Raw genomic sequence first — 18,104 nt, 5'->3', positions numbered from 1 at the left:
GGGTCTCCATGGGTAGAAGCTGACACATGGAAGTCAGGAGGGTCAAGGTAGAACTTTTCTCACCATGTGATATTCTGTGCCCCACACTTCCTTTGTCTCTTATTCCTTCTGAAGTTCCCAGAGTGCACCCTCAGAGACCAGAGAAGCTGAGTAGTCGCCCAACTGAGACCAGATGCACCCAACTGAGAGGCCATGGTGGCCTGTGTGCCTAAGAATGCTTGAAATATGTGCTAAGGCCAGCAAAGTGCTTTTTTTGCAATGGGGGAGCTGGGGCCAGGGGAATGTAGGGGATCAGCAAGCAAAGCTTAGGCAAGAGTGCACCATCCCCAGAGCCATGAAATGCTGCCAGATGTAGAATTCCCCTTGGCTCTTTCCCAGGGCTGCTCTCAGTGCCCAACCCACCTCCTGACCCCTGTCTCTCTGCTCTGGCCTGTGGAATGTCAGGCGGCTGCCCACCTGGGCCATCATCAGGCCCATGGCATCCCCCCTAAGGATCCGGAGGTGAAATCCCAGCTCTGTGAGCTGCAGGGAGCGTGGGGAGGGGAGGGAGGCTCATGCTCAGATCTGGTTTCGCTGCTGCTTCTCGTGGCTGGCTGCCACAGGCTGAGCCACCAGCTGTGCTATATAAGGCCTGCGCTGGACTGCTGGAGAGGCGAAGAATTGGACCCCCACTAAGGAGTCCTGCTCAGGACACGGTGAGCTTCACTCCTAATTCTCTCACCCATCCCTGTGCCACACTTTCTGGCTTAGCTGCTCCAGCCCTCTCTTGTCCACCCTTTCTTTCTCTCTCTCTCTCTCTCTCTCTCTCTCTCTCTCTCTCTCTCTCTCTCTCTCTCTCTTTCCTCATTGAACCATCATTTTCCGACAGAGAAGACTCCACTTTCTGCTTTGAAATACTGTCTCTTCCCCTGTTAGCCCTCCCCCACCTGAGGTCGGGACCCCCCTCCACATGGCCCCACTCTGGGTCTCTGTACCTCTGGGTGCCTTGCTTTTTTCTTGCGGCCAGCCTGTGTGTTGTTCAAGAATTCTGTGGAGCGTGGGTCCAGGGAACCTGAATGTCAGGGCATTTGCTGAGGAAATGGCGGGATGCTGAGAAACCTCCCTGCGCTGCCAGATGGGAAATGGTTTTTCCACAAGGTGCCTCCGCCACCTTAGCCACTCAGATTTGCCTGAAACAGACTTGGGCTGAGTGCTGTGCAGGCCTGCAGAATGCTCAGTTCCCTGCTCAGATCCCCAGTGCTTTGGATAAGGCCTGCAACAACTGGAGCTGCGACTTCCCTGAGACTGTTTCCTCCCCTAAGAAACAGGTGGGGAGGGGGTTAGCGGTTTTTTTGGTCTAGATGGTCTGCAATGTGGAATGGTTTGTCCTTCCCCTGGAATATCCGAGTTCTTCCATCTTTTTCTCAGAAAGGAGGCATCTCCCCTTTCCTACCACACCCTAGGCTCTGGAGATTGAAGGAAACCAATTATGAATCTCCAGGAACTGGTCAGATTCTGGGTTGGCCAGAGTTCTGGGGAGAGAGAAGAATGTTTTTCTGAGTGAGAGTCTGGCCCACACACATCCCACAGTTCCTTAAGCTTATTGCCCGGCTTGTTGTCCTCTCCCCATTCCTGTATCCCCTGCCCCAAGCATTTATTGGGGAGCCCTGGCTTCTCACAACACACCCCCCTCTGCTTTCTCTCAGCTGGCTCCTGGCTGTGGAACTCCCACCCAGGCCCCAAACAAAACAGACCAGAATGTGTTCCAGCTGTAACGCGTGCACATCTGGGAATGTGTTCTCGGAAGTGGCGTGTGAGATGTCTGCGCCCTTCAGCTGTCTGCTATTGTTGGGGGCACTATGATCAGGGCCAGGCTGCACTGCCTTCATATTTAGCCCGCATTCGAGAGTGTGAACTGCGCCAAAGTGTAGCAAAATGAAAGCCCACCCAAGCCCAGGTCTTGAAAGTGGTTTACTTGAGAGTCACCCAGAAGCTGCTGGTTCTGGTCCCTCTCATTGGCAGGGAACCTCTTTGCTTTTACTCTCCCTGGTGACCCCATCTTGATATGAGACCCTGGGTTGGAACCTGGATCTGCCTCCTTTGAACTCAGATCTCCCAAGCTGCTCAGTTTTGCAACTCGGGGACAAAACTCTCACAAGACTTTATTCTGGTCACCCTTCCATCCTTGACACATCAAGAAATATTCCACTCAGAAGTGTGGGATCTAACAGGCTTTGTCTCTTTGCAGGTCATTGGATCTGAGAAACTTTCCAGGGAACCACGTTCCTAAGACAAGCCGACTGTGAAACACCCTCGCCCATCTCCTGCCACTTTCCCACAGGGCCTGGGGAAAAGGATGGTGGGAATCAAGGCCTGGGTGTTCTCCTTCCTGGTCCTGGAAGTCACCTCTGTGTTGGGTACAGGCTAAGTATCTGTTAGCTCCCAAAACCTCCATTTACCATAGTGAAGTCATATCTGGTCTGGGACCCAATTATGCATCTGCCTTAAGACACAGGCTCTAAGATCTGAGGCTATTTGATGGTTTATTCATAATTTGCATCCGTTTCCCTCCACTTCCCAAATTTGAGATGGTTCCCAAAATTAAATCTTACAAAACAGAAATTTTTAAATGAGAAGTGGGGGTGAAGGAAAAAAGAGAGGAGGGGTATTGCACCCGAGTCCTAAATTTAGCTCTGAGCTTCCTGGCAACCAAAGCAAAAGGAGTCACAGGGGATCACTGAGTTCTTGGAAGCAGGTTCGGGTTTGATCTGTTTTTAGTTTCATGAAAATTCTTCTGTTCTAAAGCTCAGCTGCATTCAGACCCCACAACCAAATTTCAGAAACTCCAGAACCCATCTGGTCTCCTTGCCCTGTTGACCCCATCCACTGGTAACTTTGAATTCTGAAAAAAAACAAGGAGAGAGAACCTGCCTGATGGGATTGCTGACTTCCTGAGGCAGCAGAGCTCCCAGCACTACCCTGCATGCTGTTTTCTTCTTTCTCTCCTGATTTCTAACTACATACTCAGATAATGAGGTTGTGGGGGGGACTCAACTCCCTCTCTTAAAGCTGCATGCCCTGCAGGCTTTGTGACCACAGATGCAAGAACAAAGGCTGTCTCAGCATAGTGCCAACCCCTGTGTGCATCCGCCTTCTGCCTCGCTCTTCCACCCTGACAGCTGCTGTTTGTGAAGATGATTAACATTCAACCATCTGAAGGGAAATCAGATTAGGTTGATTAAAAGAGCTCCTATCACCCCAGTTAAGCAGCGCAGAGAATTCCAACTTGGCTCCCCGCCTGGGAGTTAATTGCCTTTCAAGGCTTTTGCAGACTTTCTCCTTCCCATTCCAGAACCCCTAACCCAGCCTCACATGGAGAAGGGCTTGGAACTGCCCATGACTTGAGGACCCTGTATTTATCCTCAGGCAGACCCACCAAGCCTGAGGTCAGAAAAATCGAGGCCTGCTGACCCAGTTAAGTCAAATGAATCCTCTACAGGAGGGTGGACTCCCAAAGCCAGACTGCCAAGGGAAGGGGAATGGACATCCATTGTGCCAGGCATTGGGCTAATGGAGTTGCTAACATTCTGCACACGCCGGGTGCCAGGCATTGTTCTAAGTGGATTTTATGAATGAACATTTGTAATCCCCACAATCCCCTAAGGCAGGAACTATTATCATCCTCATTTTATGAGGAGAGAACATGGGGCCAGATAGGTTAAGCGGTTTGCTCAAGGTCACACAGTTAGGAGGTAGCGGAGCCTGCAGAGCTCCTGCTCTGTCTTCATACACTTCAGAGACGTAGATGTTTTATGCCATGACATCCTTATGCCAGAATCACACTGTGAGGTGGGAGTTAATATCTCCATTTTACAGTTGAAAAAGATAAGCCTCAGTTTTGGTGTTGAGATACCAAAGCAGGAGTCCCAGCGCATTCGCTGCTCAGCAGTATCTGATTATCCATTTCTAGAACAAGAGTGAAAAGTACCATTCATGGAGCTTGCCCTACTTGCTGGGTCCCTTTCCATTTCTTATTACCCTGAATAATGCACCAGACCTTATGATGTAGTGATTATTAATGCATTTCTATTTGATGGGGAAACAGGTGCAGAGGAATAAAGATATTCTGAGGTTGCACAGTGGTAAGTGGTACAGTGCCCCATGGCCAGGACTCATGCTGCACCCACCATATATGCCTTTCCTATGTCTTAAGAGACGCCTAGTTAGTCCTGGACTCTCACTCAGCCTTTTCTCCTTCTGACCCTCAGGGAGGCAGATGATGCTGACTCAGTCAGTGAGAAGAGTCCAAACTGGGAAGAGGACCCCCAGCACCTTTTCTAAGCCTGCTGAACCCCTGGAGAGTGAGTTGTGGCTGGAGCAGGGAAGGCGTGGAGGACTGGGGTCTTTACTGAGCTTACTAAGTGAATCTCTGAAACCAGGGTGTAATGCTTTCATGTAAACCCACTTTTTGGGGGGGCTGGAGATTGAAACCTGAGGCATTTTGCTACTGAGCTATATGCCCAGTTTTTTTTTTTTTTTTTTAATTTTTAATTTTGAAACAGAGTCTCACTAAGTTGCTATGAGTCTCACTAAGTTGCTGAGGCTGGCCTTGAATTTGTGGTCCTCCTGCTTTAGTATCCTGATTTGTTAGGATAACAGGCATGTGCCATGACACCTGGCTGTGTAAATCTCACTTTTACAAGGCATTTGGCCTATATCTCTGTCCAGACAAAGACATAGTATATAGGACAGCTCAGAATAATGAAGCTATCTGTTATAGTCTAAGAATGCTGCAGAGCTTCCTGGAGCCAGAGCACAGGTAGGAAGGCAGGAGGATGGAGAGATAATGGGAGCTATCTTCCAGCACCCTGAATGTCTTGCTAAGGGGACTTTAGGCCAGAGAGTAGTGTGGTCCAAGCCACACAGAGAAAGCACACCCCGACTGCAGTTTTGAGAAGGGGTAAGATGGGATAGAAGGAGACCTTGAGGTGGACAGACCAGGCAGGAAGCTACCGCCATGGCTCCTTCAGGCTGGTGGAGGACTCTGTGTTGCAGGTACAAGAGGGATGGAGAGATACTGGTGAAATAAGTATGGCAGGACCTGAAATGATGCGGCAGGGAGCGGGGTGGTAAGTGGGTGAGAGGTCTTGGGGAGGTCCCTGGGGCTTGAGCAGGAAAGGAGAACTGGAGCTCACCTGTGCCTCTAGGGATAGTTCTTCCCAACCCAACTCTGTCTCAGGTCCGGGTGAGTGGACAACATGGTTCAACGTTGACCACCCAGGTGGACAGGGCGACTATGAGCGACTGGATGCCATTCGCTTCTACTATGGAGATCGCATGTGTGCCCGCCCCCTGCAGCTAGAGGCTCGGACCACTGACTGGATACCTGCAAGCAGCACTGGCCAGGTGGTCCATGGTAGTCCCCGTGAGGGCTTTTGGTGCCTCAATAGGGAGCAGCGGCCTGGCCAGAACTGTTCTAATTACACCGTACGCTTCCTTTGCCCACCAGGTGAGTCTGAATGACTCCTACCCACTACCTCCCTCCAGTGTTGGCACAGGGAGAGGCCAGGACCTGCCTTGGGTCACAGGAACTCTGAACATCGCATGCACGCGCACATACACACACACACTTCAACTCAGAAGTGCCATAAGCTCCTCAATATTGTTCTGTATTCATGGTAGCCCCCCAGTCACCCTATTTTATTGTGCTCAAGTGGCTCACTGGTGAAGAGCACAGGCTCTGGAGTTGGGCTGCTAGGGTTTGAATCCAGAGCCTATTGTGAGAACTGTGTTCCCCAAACAGATTTTCTAATGTCCTCTCACCCTTAGTTTTCTCACATGTAAGACAAGGGTAACAGTAAATCTTCATGGGGTTTTGTTTGTTTGTTGTGGTGCTGGGAATTGAACCCAGGGGCACTTAACCACTGAGCCATGTTGGCCTTTTTATTTTTTATATATTTAAAATATTTTTTAGTAGATGGACACAATACCTTTATTTTTTATTCATTTATTTTTATGTGGTGCTGAGGATTGAACCCTGTGCCTCTCACACGCTAGGCAAGTGCTCTGCCACTGAGCCACAACCCCAGCCTCAGTCATTTTAATTTTTTACTTTGAGACAGGGTCTTACTTAGTTGCTTAGAGCATTGCTAAGTTGTTCAGGCTGCTAGAACCTGTGGCCATCCTGCCTCAAACTCTTGAGTCTCTGGAATTATAGGCATGTGCCACGGTGCCTGGGCTTCACAGGGGTTTTTGTGAGGATTAAGTGAAATGATGAATGCAGAGGACTGAACCCAGATTCACCTAGTGTTAGTTTCTGTTATTGCTCCTATGTGCCAGATACCATACTATGCTAGCTATCCACATTATTTGAACTTGACAACTAACCTTAGAAGCCTATCACCTGTCTTGACAGGTCGCATAAGGTGTAGAGAGGTTAGGTAACTCCTCACGATTACACAGCCTATAATGCACAGCAGGGAGTTGAACCATATCTGTGTTTGCAGAGTCTGGATTCTTTACACTCTCCTACCCCTGCCCTGGATAATCCAGATGTTAGTGGTGGTCAGCTGCTTACTTTTGTTTTTAGATTGGTTGGTTTGTTTTGGTGTCTGGGATTGAACCCAGGGGAACCCCACTGAGCCACATCCCCAGCCCTTCTTTATGTTTTATTTTGAGACAGGCTTTTGCTAAGTTGCTGAGGTTGGCCTTTGTCTCAGCCTCTCAAGTCATTTAGGTTACAGGTGTGCACCACCACGCCCATTGTAGTACTGCTTGCTTTGGATAGGCACCTTCCCCCTTGGGGATCTGTCAGTCCACATAGTCTGATGCCACACCAAGTAGCCGTGGTCTCCTGGGCAAGGTCTGAGCCCTCAATCTTGCACACAGGTCTTAGACCAGAGGGTAAGGAGGTTGGGGAATAGGGGGCTGGATGTTCGAGTTATTGCAAGCTGATTGTGTACAGAAAGCACATTACTCTTTCCACACTGGAAAAGGAAGCTGGTGCTACCCTTGAGCAGCATATTGACCCATCAAGTCCCACTCAGGGCGATCCCAGCCCATATGGCGCCTTTGCACAAATTAGAGACTTTTTTTCAAAAGATCTTTTTTTCAAAAAGATTTTGAAAAAAATCGTTGCCATAAAAATAAATATCAGTGACATCTACGATGTAAATGGGGACCCTGTCTCTCCTTACTAGGTAGAAGAAACAGCCTCAGGATTTGGTTTCCTGACAGAGTCCCCTTAGGAGGGGAGGGAGGTCAGATGATCTGCCCATCAATTTGCAGGGTCCCTGCGCCAAGGCACAGAGCGCATCTGGAGCCCTTGGTCACCCTGGAGCAAGTGCTCAGCTGCCTGTGGTCACACTGGGGTCCAGACTCGCACACGCACCTGCTTGGCAGAGACGTTGTCACTATGCGATGAGGCTACCGAAGAGGGCCAGCTCTGTGTGAGCCAGGCCTGTCCAGGTACCACCCTCCTTCCTGGCCCTGGGCGGGGTGTGGTGGGTGAGGTTGAAACAGTATAGAAGGATGGGTTAGAGGGTCAGTCGGAGATAGATTCCTTCATTCACTCATCAAGTATTAACTGAATATCTATTATGTACTCTGATGGGGGATATAGAGAATAATCTGAAACCCAAAACAAGGTCAATAATTATAACTTAGAGGAATCCAGAGAAGCTCCTTTGAGGAGGTGTCTTGGGCTTAGTTTTAAAGGTTGGGTAGGAATTGGTTGTGCAGGCTGAGAAGGAAGGATAACAAAGGCCTAAGGAGGAGGGGGAGCACCTGTGAATCTACAGACTGGGAAGGGGTGAAGGGGGCCCCAATCCACATGAACCCTGCTGATGTGGCTTCTTGTCCCACAGCCTGTGACCTGACCTGCTCCATGGGCCAGGTGAATGCTGACTGTGATGCCTGCATGTGCCAGGACTTCATGCTTCACGGGGCTGTCTCCCTTCCTGGGGGCGCCCCAGCCTCAGGGGCCACTGTCTACCTGCTGACCAAGACACCTAAGATGCTGACCCAGACAGACAGGAGTGGGAGGTTCCAAGTCCCTGGTTTGTGCCCTGATGGTAAAAGCATCCTGAAGATCACAAAGACCAAGTTTGCCCCCATCGTGCTCACAATACCCAAGAGTAACCTGAAGACAGCCACCATCAATGCCGAGTTCATGAGAGCAGGTAACTCACTTCTCTGAAGCTGGGTGAGTGAGGAGGGGTGATGTGCTAAGACTGGCTTCCCAGCTTACTCAGAGTAAAACCCAAAAGAGCCCGTCTGGCTTTCTCTTATTTCTTTATTCTCCTCTCCTAGTACTCCCCGGAAATGGAGTCACTCTACTCTAGCCAAAGTGGCCTCCTGGCAAATACAGACACACTCTTGCCTCAGGGCGTTTACATTTGCTGTGTGAACTCTGTGTAGAGTATTCTTCCCCTAGATATTGGTAGGTTCTGTTCCCTGGTCATAACTAAAATAGTCAATTATAATACAGTGTAAGGTCTGGAGGTCATAGAGAGAAGAGCTTGGGAAGCTCAGATATGGTGCAGAATGGTAAAAAAATATTCTGCTGGAGGCAGCAGAACATGAATTATGCTATTCAAAACCACTTGTTCACCAGGCTCAGTGGTGCACACCTGTAATCCCAGTGACTCAGGAGGCTGAGGCAGGAAGATTGAGAGTTCAAAGCCAGCCTCAGCAAAAGCGAGTTGCTAAGCAACTCAGTGAGACTCTGTCTCTAAATAAAATACAAATAGAGCTGGGATGTGGCTCAGTGGTCGAGTGTCCCGGAGTTCAATCCCCAGTACCATCCCCCCCGCCAAAGGAAACCCCAAAACAAAAAATTCACTAGTTCTGTTCCAATTGTAGTACTTAGGAATTGCAGCTGGCACTAGGTCCACCTAGATGCTGCTTTAGAGGCCATGGGAGCAAGAATCAGGGCAGTGGTGCAAAGCTATTATTTCAGTGGCTCAGAAGGCAGAGGAAGGAGAATCAAAAGTTCAAAACTAGCCTCAGCAACTTAGCGAGGTCCTAAGCAACTTAGCAAGACCCTGTCTCAAAACAAAATATAAAAAAAAAAAAAAAGGGCCAGGGATGTGGCTCAGTGGTTAAGTGCCCCTGGTTCAATACCTAAATCCCTGGCACCAAAAAAATCCCCACAAAAAAACAAAAACAAAAAAAACAGGCTGAAAAAAAAACAGGGCAGAAGGGTAGACTCCCATTCTGGACCAGTTCCCTTAGCTATTCAGACCATTAGAGATCCTTAGAGATAGGCCTGAGGTGGGGTTGAAGCCATACAATTTGAACACCATCAGGGACCCTGAGAGAGCAAGACTCTTAGAACCTGTGACAAAGAAAAAATCCAAACACTGTTTTTCCTCTTCTGTCCCAGAGACTCCATACATTGTGATGAACCCAGAGACAAAAGCACGGAGAGCTGGGCAGAGCGTGTCCCTGTGCTGTAAGGCCACAGGCAAGCCCAGTCCCGACAAGTATTTCTGGTGTGTATTCTACCAGGTACCCTTCCCAATTTTCTTGATGGAAACCAGAGATTTCTTGCACTGAGTCTTGGATTAATAATAGTAACCAAAAGAATAAAGTTCTAAGTTAGGTAGCCTGGATATTTGTTTACAAGTGGGAAACTGCAGGGTTGAGGCTGCCCAGACCATTGGCAAATCCTCTTGTACCCTCAAAGTTGTGGCCCCCCAGATCATCTCTTATCTCAGGGTCCTGACCAGCATGTGCTCAGGACACAATACAGGTTCCTCAATCCCACTTTCTCCAACACAAGCAAACAATGTCAGAAGCCCCAAGAGCTGTGAGCCCTTTACCCTTCATGAACATTTTATAGTCACTACCTTGCTTGACAATCCCAACAATTCTGTGAGGTCACCTGGAAGCTAAAGCAGGAAGCTACAGCTCAGAGAGATGAGAGATGATTTGTCCAAGGATCACAGCCAGTTAAGTGGCAGGCCTGGGACTTCAAACCAATTCTTTTGATTCCCAGACCAATCAGTGCTCTTGAGGCAAGTCACAGTTGATGTTAATGTCTGTAAGGAATCCATTTGCCTTCTGTCTCCCTGAATCCTTGCTCCTAGGACTATCCTTAGGTACACCTGCCCTCCCCTGCCCATTCAGCCTCTACTTCTTCATCCCTTGCAGGTACCACAACGACACCTTGCTGGATCCCTCTCTCTACAAGCATGAGAGCAAGCTGGTGCTAAAGAATCTGCAGCAGGACCAGGCTGGGGATTACTTTTGTAAGGCACAGAGTGATGCTGGGGCTGCAAAGTCCCAGGTTGCCCAACTGACTGTCATAGGTAAGAGCCTAAATCTGGGTGCTGAATCTGAACAAAGCTCCCTTAGCACCCAGTGAGCATAAGTGGGAAGTAAAAGCTCAGGCTTTTGTGAGCTGTGCAAAGTGTCATGCCTTCTGGGACGCAGAAATGGCCCAGACCTGATTCCTGCTGTCACAGAGCCACCATTTGAGGAGGGGTGAACAAAAGTAAATGAGACAAACAAGTACCGGGAATTGAACCCAGGTACATTTTACCACTGAGCTACATCCCCAATCCTTTTTATTTTGAGATAGGGTCTTGCTAAGTTGCTGAGTCTAGCATTAACTTTCAATCCTCCTGCCTCACCCTCCCGAGTGATTGGATTGCAGGCATGAGGCCATGGATTCTAATAGTGGGAGACATCATTTCCAGGCAGATGCTTTCATTTGGGGCTTCAGTAATGGTTTTCAGTCTTGGCTGTCCTTTGGCACCACCTATTGAGAGTTTCAGAAATTACTGATGTCTCTGCCTTATCCCTAGAGAATCTGTTTAATTTGGAATGTGGCCTGAGCATGCATGGTTTAAAAGCTGCCCCAGTAATTCTAATTTGCAGCCTGTATTTGAATCCCTGGTCTTAAAGAATTGTCAGGGGACTGAGTGTGGAGGTGTCCAGATGAAGGGTCTGACATGGGCAAATGTAGAGAAGTGGAGAACTGAGGGGGCTTTATAAGAAAAGATGACCTGATTACAGTTGGCTTCTAGAAGAGAACTGGAGGGAAAGAGATTCAAAGTCAAAGATCTATCAAAAACCTGCCCTCGGAAAGTGATGGTAATTGGCCTAAACAAAACAAAACAAGAGGCAGATGAAGAGAGAATTTACTGAAGGAATTCTGGAATATTTCACAGACCCCAAGAAAATTTAGCAACAGACAAGACAGAGACATTGAACCTCAGCAAAGACATGGAGCTCCCCAGCAGTGGTTCCCAGCCTACCTCACCAAAATCCTGTTTGGCACAGTGATTTTTTTAGAGTACTGCCTTACTATTCCAAAGTTCAGTTTATAGATAGTAACTACATATCATTTCCAAATATATATGTTCATAGCCTTAACTATAAAATACAAGAGGAATACTTTCTCATCTGGCCTGAGGATTTTGCTACCCTAAATAGCATTTCATCCATGTGCAATAACATAAGATTTACCTTTTTTTGACTTCTGCTGGCCTGTTTCATTTGTTTTATATAAATGTGATTTCTCAGAGGTTGATATTAAACACTATTCTAGTCTAGTCTTCATCTGAACTGTTAATTTTAATTAAAATCAAGTGCTAATAACTCTTTTAAAATACAGGAGGAATAAAGAGAAAGTATTTCAGTATCTAAATGCTTTGGCACAATGACTTGGGAAGATAAACCAAGAGGTCAGATATTTTTACTGATCTCTCAGAGGGCCAAAAGTCTCAGAGTCACCATGAATGTGATAGTTACAAATGCTGATGGATACAGAGGTGTCATTTTGGTGGTTCACAGTCCTTGGATAATGTTGTAGGAATGTAATTTTTCTGAAATAGGGAACAATTCTTGATGTTATTCCAAACTAAATAAAGTACAATCTCAGATTGATTTATATGGTAGTTGCATTGTTGAAAAATTCACTGTGTTGAGGCCATATAAAAAATACCAGACTATGATCATTTTAAACAGGGTTTCTACCTTGTGAATGTCTCACAGGATATGTGAAAGTCACACAGGAGAGAAATTTTTTTTTATGCAGAACAGTGCCAGGCATTGCAGGATCTAGAGCATCAGAAGCCACTGCCCACTGTATGCCAGTAGGGCCCCCAATTCTGGTGACAACTACAGTGCCCTCGCACATGTTCAAGACCTCTCCATTGAGAAGCACTACTGTATTGGTTCTCAACAACCAATTCCATATCTCCCAGTATAAAATAGGGTTTGTAATGGCTGTTCCACCTCCCTCAGATCTGTCAGGAATATGGATATACAAGTCCTTTGGAAACTGCAGAGAGGTGACATTGAGGTAGTATGTGTAGGACATGAACTTATACCTTAACATCTACACCATTTCCTCTTCAGCGCCCGATGAGAGTCCCTGCAACCCAATCCCTGAGAGCTTCCTTATCCGGCTTCCCCATGACTGCTTCCAGAATGCCACCAACTCCTTCTACTATGATGTGGGCCGCTGCCCTGTCAAAACCTGTGCAGGACAGCAGGATAATGGGATCAGGTGCCGGGATGCTGTGGAGTACTGCTGTGGCATCTCCAAAACAGAGGAGAGGGAGATTCAGTGCAGTGGATATACACTGCCCACCAAAGTGGCCACGAAGTGCAGCTGCCAGCGGTGTACAGAGACCCGGAGCATTGTCCGGGGACGTGTCAGTGCCGCCGACAACGGGGAGCCCATGCGCTTTGGCCATGTGTACATGGGGAACAGCCGGGTGAGCATGACTGGCTACAAGGGCACTTTCACTCTCCATGTCCCCCAAGACACTGAGAGGCTGGTGCTCACATTTGTGGACAGGCTGCAGAAATTTGTCAACACCACCAAAGTGCTGCCCTTCAACAGGAAGGGGAGTGCTGTGTTCCATGAGATCAAGATGCTTCGTCGGAAAGAGCCCATCACTTTGGAAGCCACGGAGACCAATATTATCCCTCTGGGAGAGGTGGTTGGAGAAGATCCTGTGGCAGAACTGGAGATCCCATCCCACAGTTTCTACAGGCAGAATGGAGAGCCCTACACAGGAAAAGTGAAGGCCAGTGTGACCTTCCTGGATCCCCGGAATATTTCGACAGCCACAGCTACCCAGAGTGACCTGAACTTCATCAATGATGAAGGAGACACCTTCCCTCTTCGGACATATGGCATGTTCTCTGTGGACTTCACAGATGAGGCCACCTCAGAACCACTTAATGCTGGCAAGGTGAAGGTTCACCTTGACTCTACCCAGGTCAAGATGCCAGAGCATGTGCCTGCAATGAAACTCTGGTCACTCAACCCAGACACAGGTCTGTGGGAGGAGGAAGGTGATTTCAAATTTGAAAGCCAAAAGAGGAACAAAAGAGAAGAAAGAACCTTCCTGGTGGGCAACATGGAGATCCGTGAGAGGAGGCTCTTTAACCTGGATGTCCCTGAAAGCAGGAGGTGCTTCATCAAGGTGAGAGCCTATCGGAGTGAGAGGTTCTTGCCCAGTGAACAAATCCAGGGTGTTGTGGTCTCTGTGATCAATCTGGAGCCCAGAACTGGCTTCTCATCCAACCCTAGGGCCTGGGGTCGCTTTGACAGTGTCATCACAGGCCCCAATGGGGCCTGTGTGCCTGCCTTCTGTGACGACCAGTCCCCTGATGCCTACTCTGCCTATGTCTTGGCAAGCCTGGCAGGGGAGGAACTGGAAGCAGTGGAATCTGCTCCTAAATTCAACCCAAATGCCATTGGTGTCCCTCAGCCCTACCTCAATAAGCTCAAGTACCGTCGGACAGACCATGAGGACCCACGGGTAAAAAAGACAGCTTTCCAGATCAGCATGGCCAAGCCAAGACCCAACTCAGCTGAGGAGAGCAATGGACCCATCTATGCCTTTGAGAACCTGCGGGCATGTGAGGAGGCACCACCTAGTGCAGCCCACTTTCGGTTCTACCAGATTGAGGGGGATCGGTATGATTACAACACAGTGCCCTTCAATGAAGATGATCCTATGAGCTGGACTGAAGACTACCTGGCATGGTGGCCCAAGCCAATGGAGTTTAGGGCATGCTACATCAAGGTAAAGATCGTGGGGCCACTAGAGGTGAATGTGCGATCCCGCAACATGGGGGGCACCCACCGTCGGACAGTGGGGAAGCTGTATGGAATCCGGGATGTGAAGAGTACTAGGGACAGGGACCAGCCCAATGTCTCATCTGCCTGTCTGGAGTTCAAGTGCAGTGGGATGCTCTATGATCAGGACCGTGTTGACCGCACACTGGTGAAGATCATCCCCCAGGGCAGCTGCCATCGAGCCAGCGTAAACTCCATGCTGCATGAGTACCTGGTCAACCACCTACCCCTGGCAGTCAACAATGATACCAGTGAGTACACAATGCTGGCACCCCTAGACCCACTGGGACACAACTATGGCATCTATACTGTCACTGACCAGGACCCTCGCGTGGCCAAGGAGATCGCACTTGGTAGGTGCTTTGATGGCACATCAGATGGATCCTCCAGAGTCATGAAGAGCAACGTGGGAGTGGCCCTCACCTTTAACTGTGCAGAGAGGCAGGTGGGCCGTCAGAGCGCTTTCCAGTACCTCCAAAGCACCCCAGCCCGGTCCCCTGCTGCAGGCACTGTGCAAGGAAGGGTGCCCTCAAGGAGGCAACAGCGGGCAAGTAGGGGAGGCCAGCGCCGGCGTGCAAGGGTGGCCCCTCTGAGATTTCCTGAGTTGCTCAACAGCCTCTGAGCAACTAAATTTTGTGGTTCTTCATACTTTTCTCCCCACACCTCACGTGACAGCCATTGTGAGACTGATGCACAAACTGTCACTCGGTTAATTTAAACACATCTGTTTTGGTGCAATTTGCTTGTTTGTTTCTTCATGCCTTAACTTACTGTCTTTGTCCCATGACACTGATTGGCACATAGCCCCCAAGATGACAAAATAAAGCCTCTGTGTGCTATTTTTAAAACGAAAAGAAATACAAGAAATTGGCCACTGGTAAAACCCTGCAGCTTTGCCTGTTCTTCATGGAGTGCCATGAATGCAGATGTACTTCCTTTTCTTTTAGCATGGTTTCGCCCACCTCTGCAATAATGATAATCTGATGCTGAAGATCTAATAACCTATCTAAAGCATATTTCTTGACCCTGCTCTGTGAGATGTAAGCAAGGCCTCCATCACAATTCATACATATAAGTGGTGGTGAAATAAAGAAATAAACTACAATGTTTTTACTTGAAATGTAAAGAAATTATTTATTACTTTGCTGAATTTGGAACTCTAGAGCACATTCAAAGTTAGGCTACTGAAATAGAGTAGTCACAGTTCCTCTACCAACTCTAGACAGAATATTTCCTTGTATCCTCAGTTATACTAGGTTGCTAATTGTGTGTCCCCCTTTATGTTTGCTTTTGTTCTTGCCCATGGCAGATGTCAATAAATGCACATTATGAACTTTGATTATGAGGCCACTGTCCTGTCTTTTAACCATTACAATGAGCCAGCTACTCAGAGAAGCACAGGGCCTCCAGAAAGCAGTTACAAGGCCCTGTGAGGCCCTGTGTTCCTAAGTTAAGGGCTGGGCAACAAGACATACACTCCTGCACTCAAGTTTGTTCTCATGGGTCATATTTTCCATTTGCAGAGAAGAAAAGAGATTCCTGGAGTTGTGAGCATGTTCTGGGCTCCTGAGCAAGACTAAAAATATGTCCCAGTTTTTGTCTTTCTTTCCAATATTGTGGTGCTTATCCAAGAGCTTGGCCCAGGGTCTGGCAAGCTGGCCAGTGGTCCTTCAACTCCCCACCAGGTCCCTTGCCTTCTCCAGCTGGAGGTGGCTGACTCTACTTCCCAAGTGTTGGGCACCTTCTGTGTCTGTCTTTTCTTTTTTTTCCCTCCAAACTCTTATAAAGACATCCGCTTTTCCAGAAAAAAAGGTGTAGCCACCCCTGTCCCTGGAGTAAAACAACTAGTCCAAATGGACAGGGTTTTGTTTTTGGAGAAGATGTTCAGTTTAAATTAGTAAATCAGAGGCCAGTGGCTGGTGCCAGAGCAATCTTGTAGGCAATGTTCAGGGTGGTGGGGAGTGGGGTGGGGTAAGGTGCACTTACTTTCCTCTCCCAACCCCACCAGAACTGACAATAAAGAGGCCAAAAGGATTAAGGAGAGGAGAGGGCATTCATTGACTCATGGCCAAACCAGTGTAGTTCCTTCTGGCCACCTCTGGCCTAAGCCAGAAGTACTTTTAAATCAACATCTGCCCAGTCCCTGGGAGCTGAGTTTGTAATCAATTAGAAATTCTGTGGTTGAACAGTCCATCCTTGTCATCACTGAGAAAGTGAGCATAGGCATGGCTGAGGCCTAGTGGTATATATTTATCTATCTATCTATTTATCTATCTCTCTCTCTCTCTTTCTCTCTCTCTATCTAGATATAGGGTCTCACTATATAGCTCAGGCTGGTCTCCAACTCCTGGAGTCAAGCAATCCTCCAGCCTCAGCCTCTCAAGTAGCTGGAATGACAGCTATATGGTGGTGTCTAGCTTCCTCATGGTCTTTTTTTTTTTTATTTTTATTTTTTAGTTGTATATGGACACAATGCCTTTGCTGTTTAAAAAAATTTGAATTAGTTTTTTTATTCGTTCTAATTTGCACATGACAAGTAGAATGCATTTATACATTTTAATAGATCATACATAAATGGGGTGTAATCTCTCATTTTTCTAATTATACATATCTAGGATCACATCAGTCATGCAGTTTTATTTTTATTTGGTGCTGAGGATCGAACCCAGGACCTCACACATGCTAGGAAAGCACTCTACCACTAAACTACAATCCTTGCCTCTTTGTGGTCTTTTGGTTGCAATTTGACCCATTTCCAGACTTCACGGCAGTCCCCCTGCTTCCAGGGAGAAGCTCTCACTGACAGCTTGCAGTGGGGTGGGTATTGACTGCCAAGGCGAAAGGGTCAGTGTTCAGCTATCTTCAGCATAGACTGCTTCAGGAGTCAGAGGACATGCTACCTCAACCTGACCACCAGTCCTTTCCAACTCTTAGAGAGGAGGTTCTGGGGAAGGTGGACTGACTGAGCTCCCACCCCATGGCCTTCCCTTGCTGTTCTCAGTTGAAGGCTCAAATAAATAGACCCAGCAGGCAGCAGATAGTACCTGAATTTTTTCTTCAATGCCTGCTGGATGCCAGGTCATGTGTTCAAGCAGACAGGTCTTTTTTTTTTTTTTTTTTTTTTTTTTTTTTTATGAAATAATACAAAATATCCTACAAGTGGTGGCACCAGACTTGGATGGGGTGGTGATTTGGGGAGGCTTCCTAAAGGATGTGACATATAATTTGACATCTGAATGATAGCTAGGAGCTGGCTTGCTGATAGTGCATCTGTCAGAAACAAGGGGCACAAGCAGATACAACTTGTGCAAAACCAGGGATAGAGGCTGGGAGAGGTTGGCAGGCAGAAGCTTATTTTTCAGACAAGGAAACACTGTTGAGTTGAGCTCAAAACACCTAATTCCTTAACATTTGTCTTACTTCCGAAGCCAGATGTGCTTGTCAGCTGTGGAACTTTCCCATGGACCTCAACTTCATTATGAATGAAGGAACAGGTTTAGATTAGAATCTAGATGATCTCTAAAGTCCTTTCCATGGTTTTCAGTGAGGTTAAGGGCATAGTTCCCAAGACACCTTTGATTCAGAATGGTTGTTGATTTTCCAGTTATTCCTCTGTGTAGACTGCATACTTGCTGAACCAAATGTTCATCTCAGAAAAGCTCTGGGTTTTCAGCCTCTGCCTGCTGTACAATGGCTGATCACCCCATCTCTAAGTGTGAAGTGCTGAGAATGGATGCGGGACAGCAGGGAGGAAAGGCACAGGCAGGAAGATAAAGGGACCAGTCTGGCTGCTTCTGCCTACAAGCAGGAATTTTTCAAACAGATTGCTCTCTAGAGTTCACAGAGCTGGGGCGATAGAGAAATATGTCACCAGAATGTCCCAGAGAGAACAGGGTCTGGAAGGATCACAAAGATTTAAGCAAAACTGGAAGCAGAGCAGGGGTAGGTGGGGCTTCAGACAAAGAGATTGGTTAGAGCCAAGATGTAGAGGGGGATCTGCACCATGGAAGTCTTGTGA

The 18,104-nt window shown here is 47.8% G+C and overlaps 1 protein-coding gene across 1 annotated transcript; it reads left to right on the top strand.

Annotated features, from left to right (window-relative positions):
* The first annotated feature begins 328 nt into the window (after positions 1-328).
* CILP (cartilage intermediate layer protein) lies at positions 329-15,425 on the top strand. Its single transcript, XM_079125238.1, has 9 exons — positions 329-695; positions 2,228-2,396; positions 4,248-4,340; positions 5,219-5,488; positions 7,267-7,446; positions 7,845-8,159; positions 9,365-9,473; positions 10,135-10,292; positions 12,349-15,425. The coding sequence occupies exons 2-9, from the start codon at positions 2,336-2,338 to the stop codon at positions 14,706-14,708; spliced, it is 3,546 nt and encodes a 1,181-aa protein (XP_078981364.1). The 5' UTR covers positions 329-695; positions 2,228-2,335; the 3' UTR covers positions 14,709-15,425.
* The last annotated feature ends 2,679 nt before the right edge of the window (positions 15,426-18,104 follow it).

This window comes from Sciurus vulgaris, assembly GCF_902686455.1.
Source record: "Sciurus vulgaris genome assembly, chromosome: 2".
In the NCBI taxonomy this organism is placed as follows: domain Eukaryota; kingdom Metazoa; phylum Chordata; class Mammalia; order Rodentia; family Sciuridae; genus Sciurus; species Sciurus vulgaris.
The sequence above is the reverse complement of the archived record's forward strand: the minus strand, read 5'-3'. Positions and strand labels throughout refer to the sequence as shown.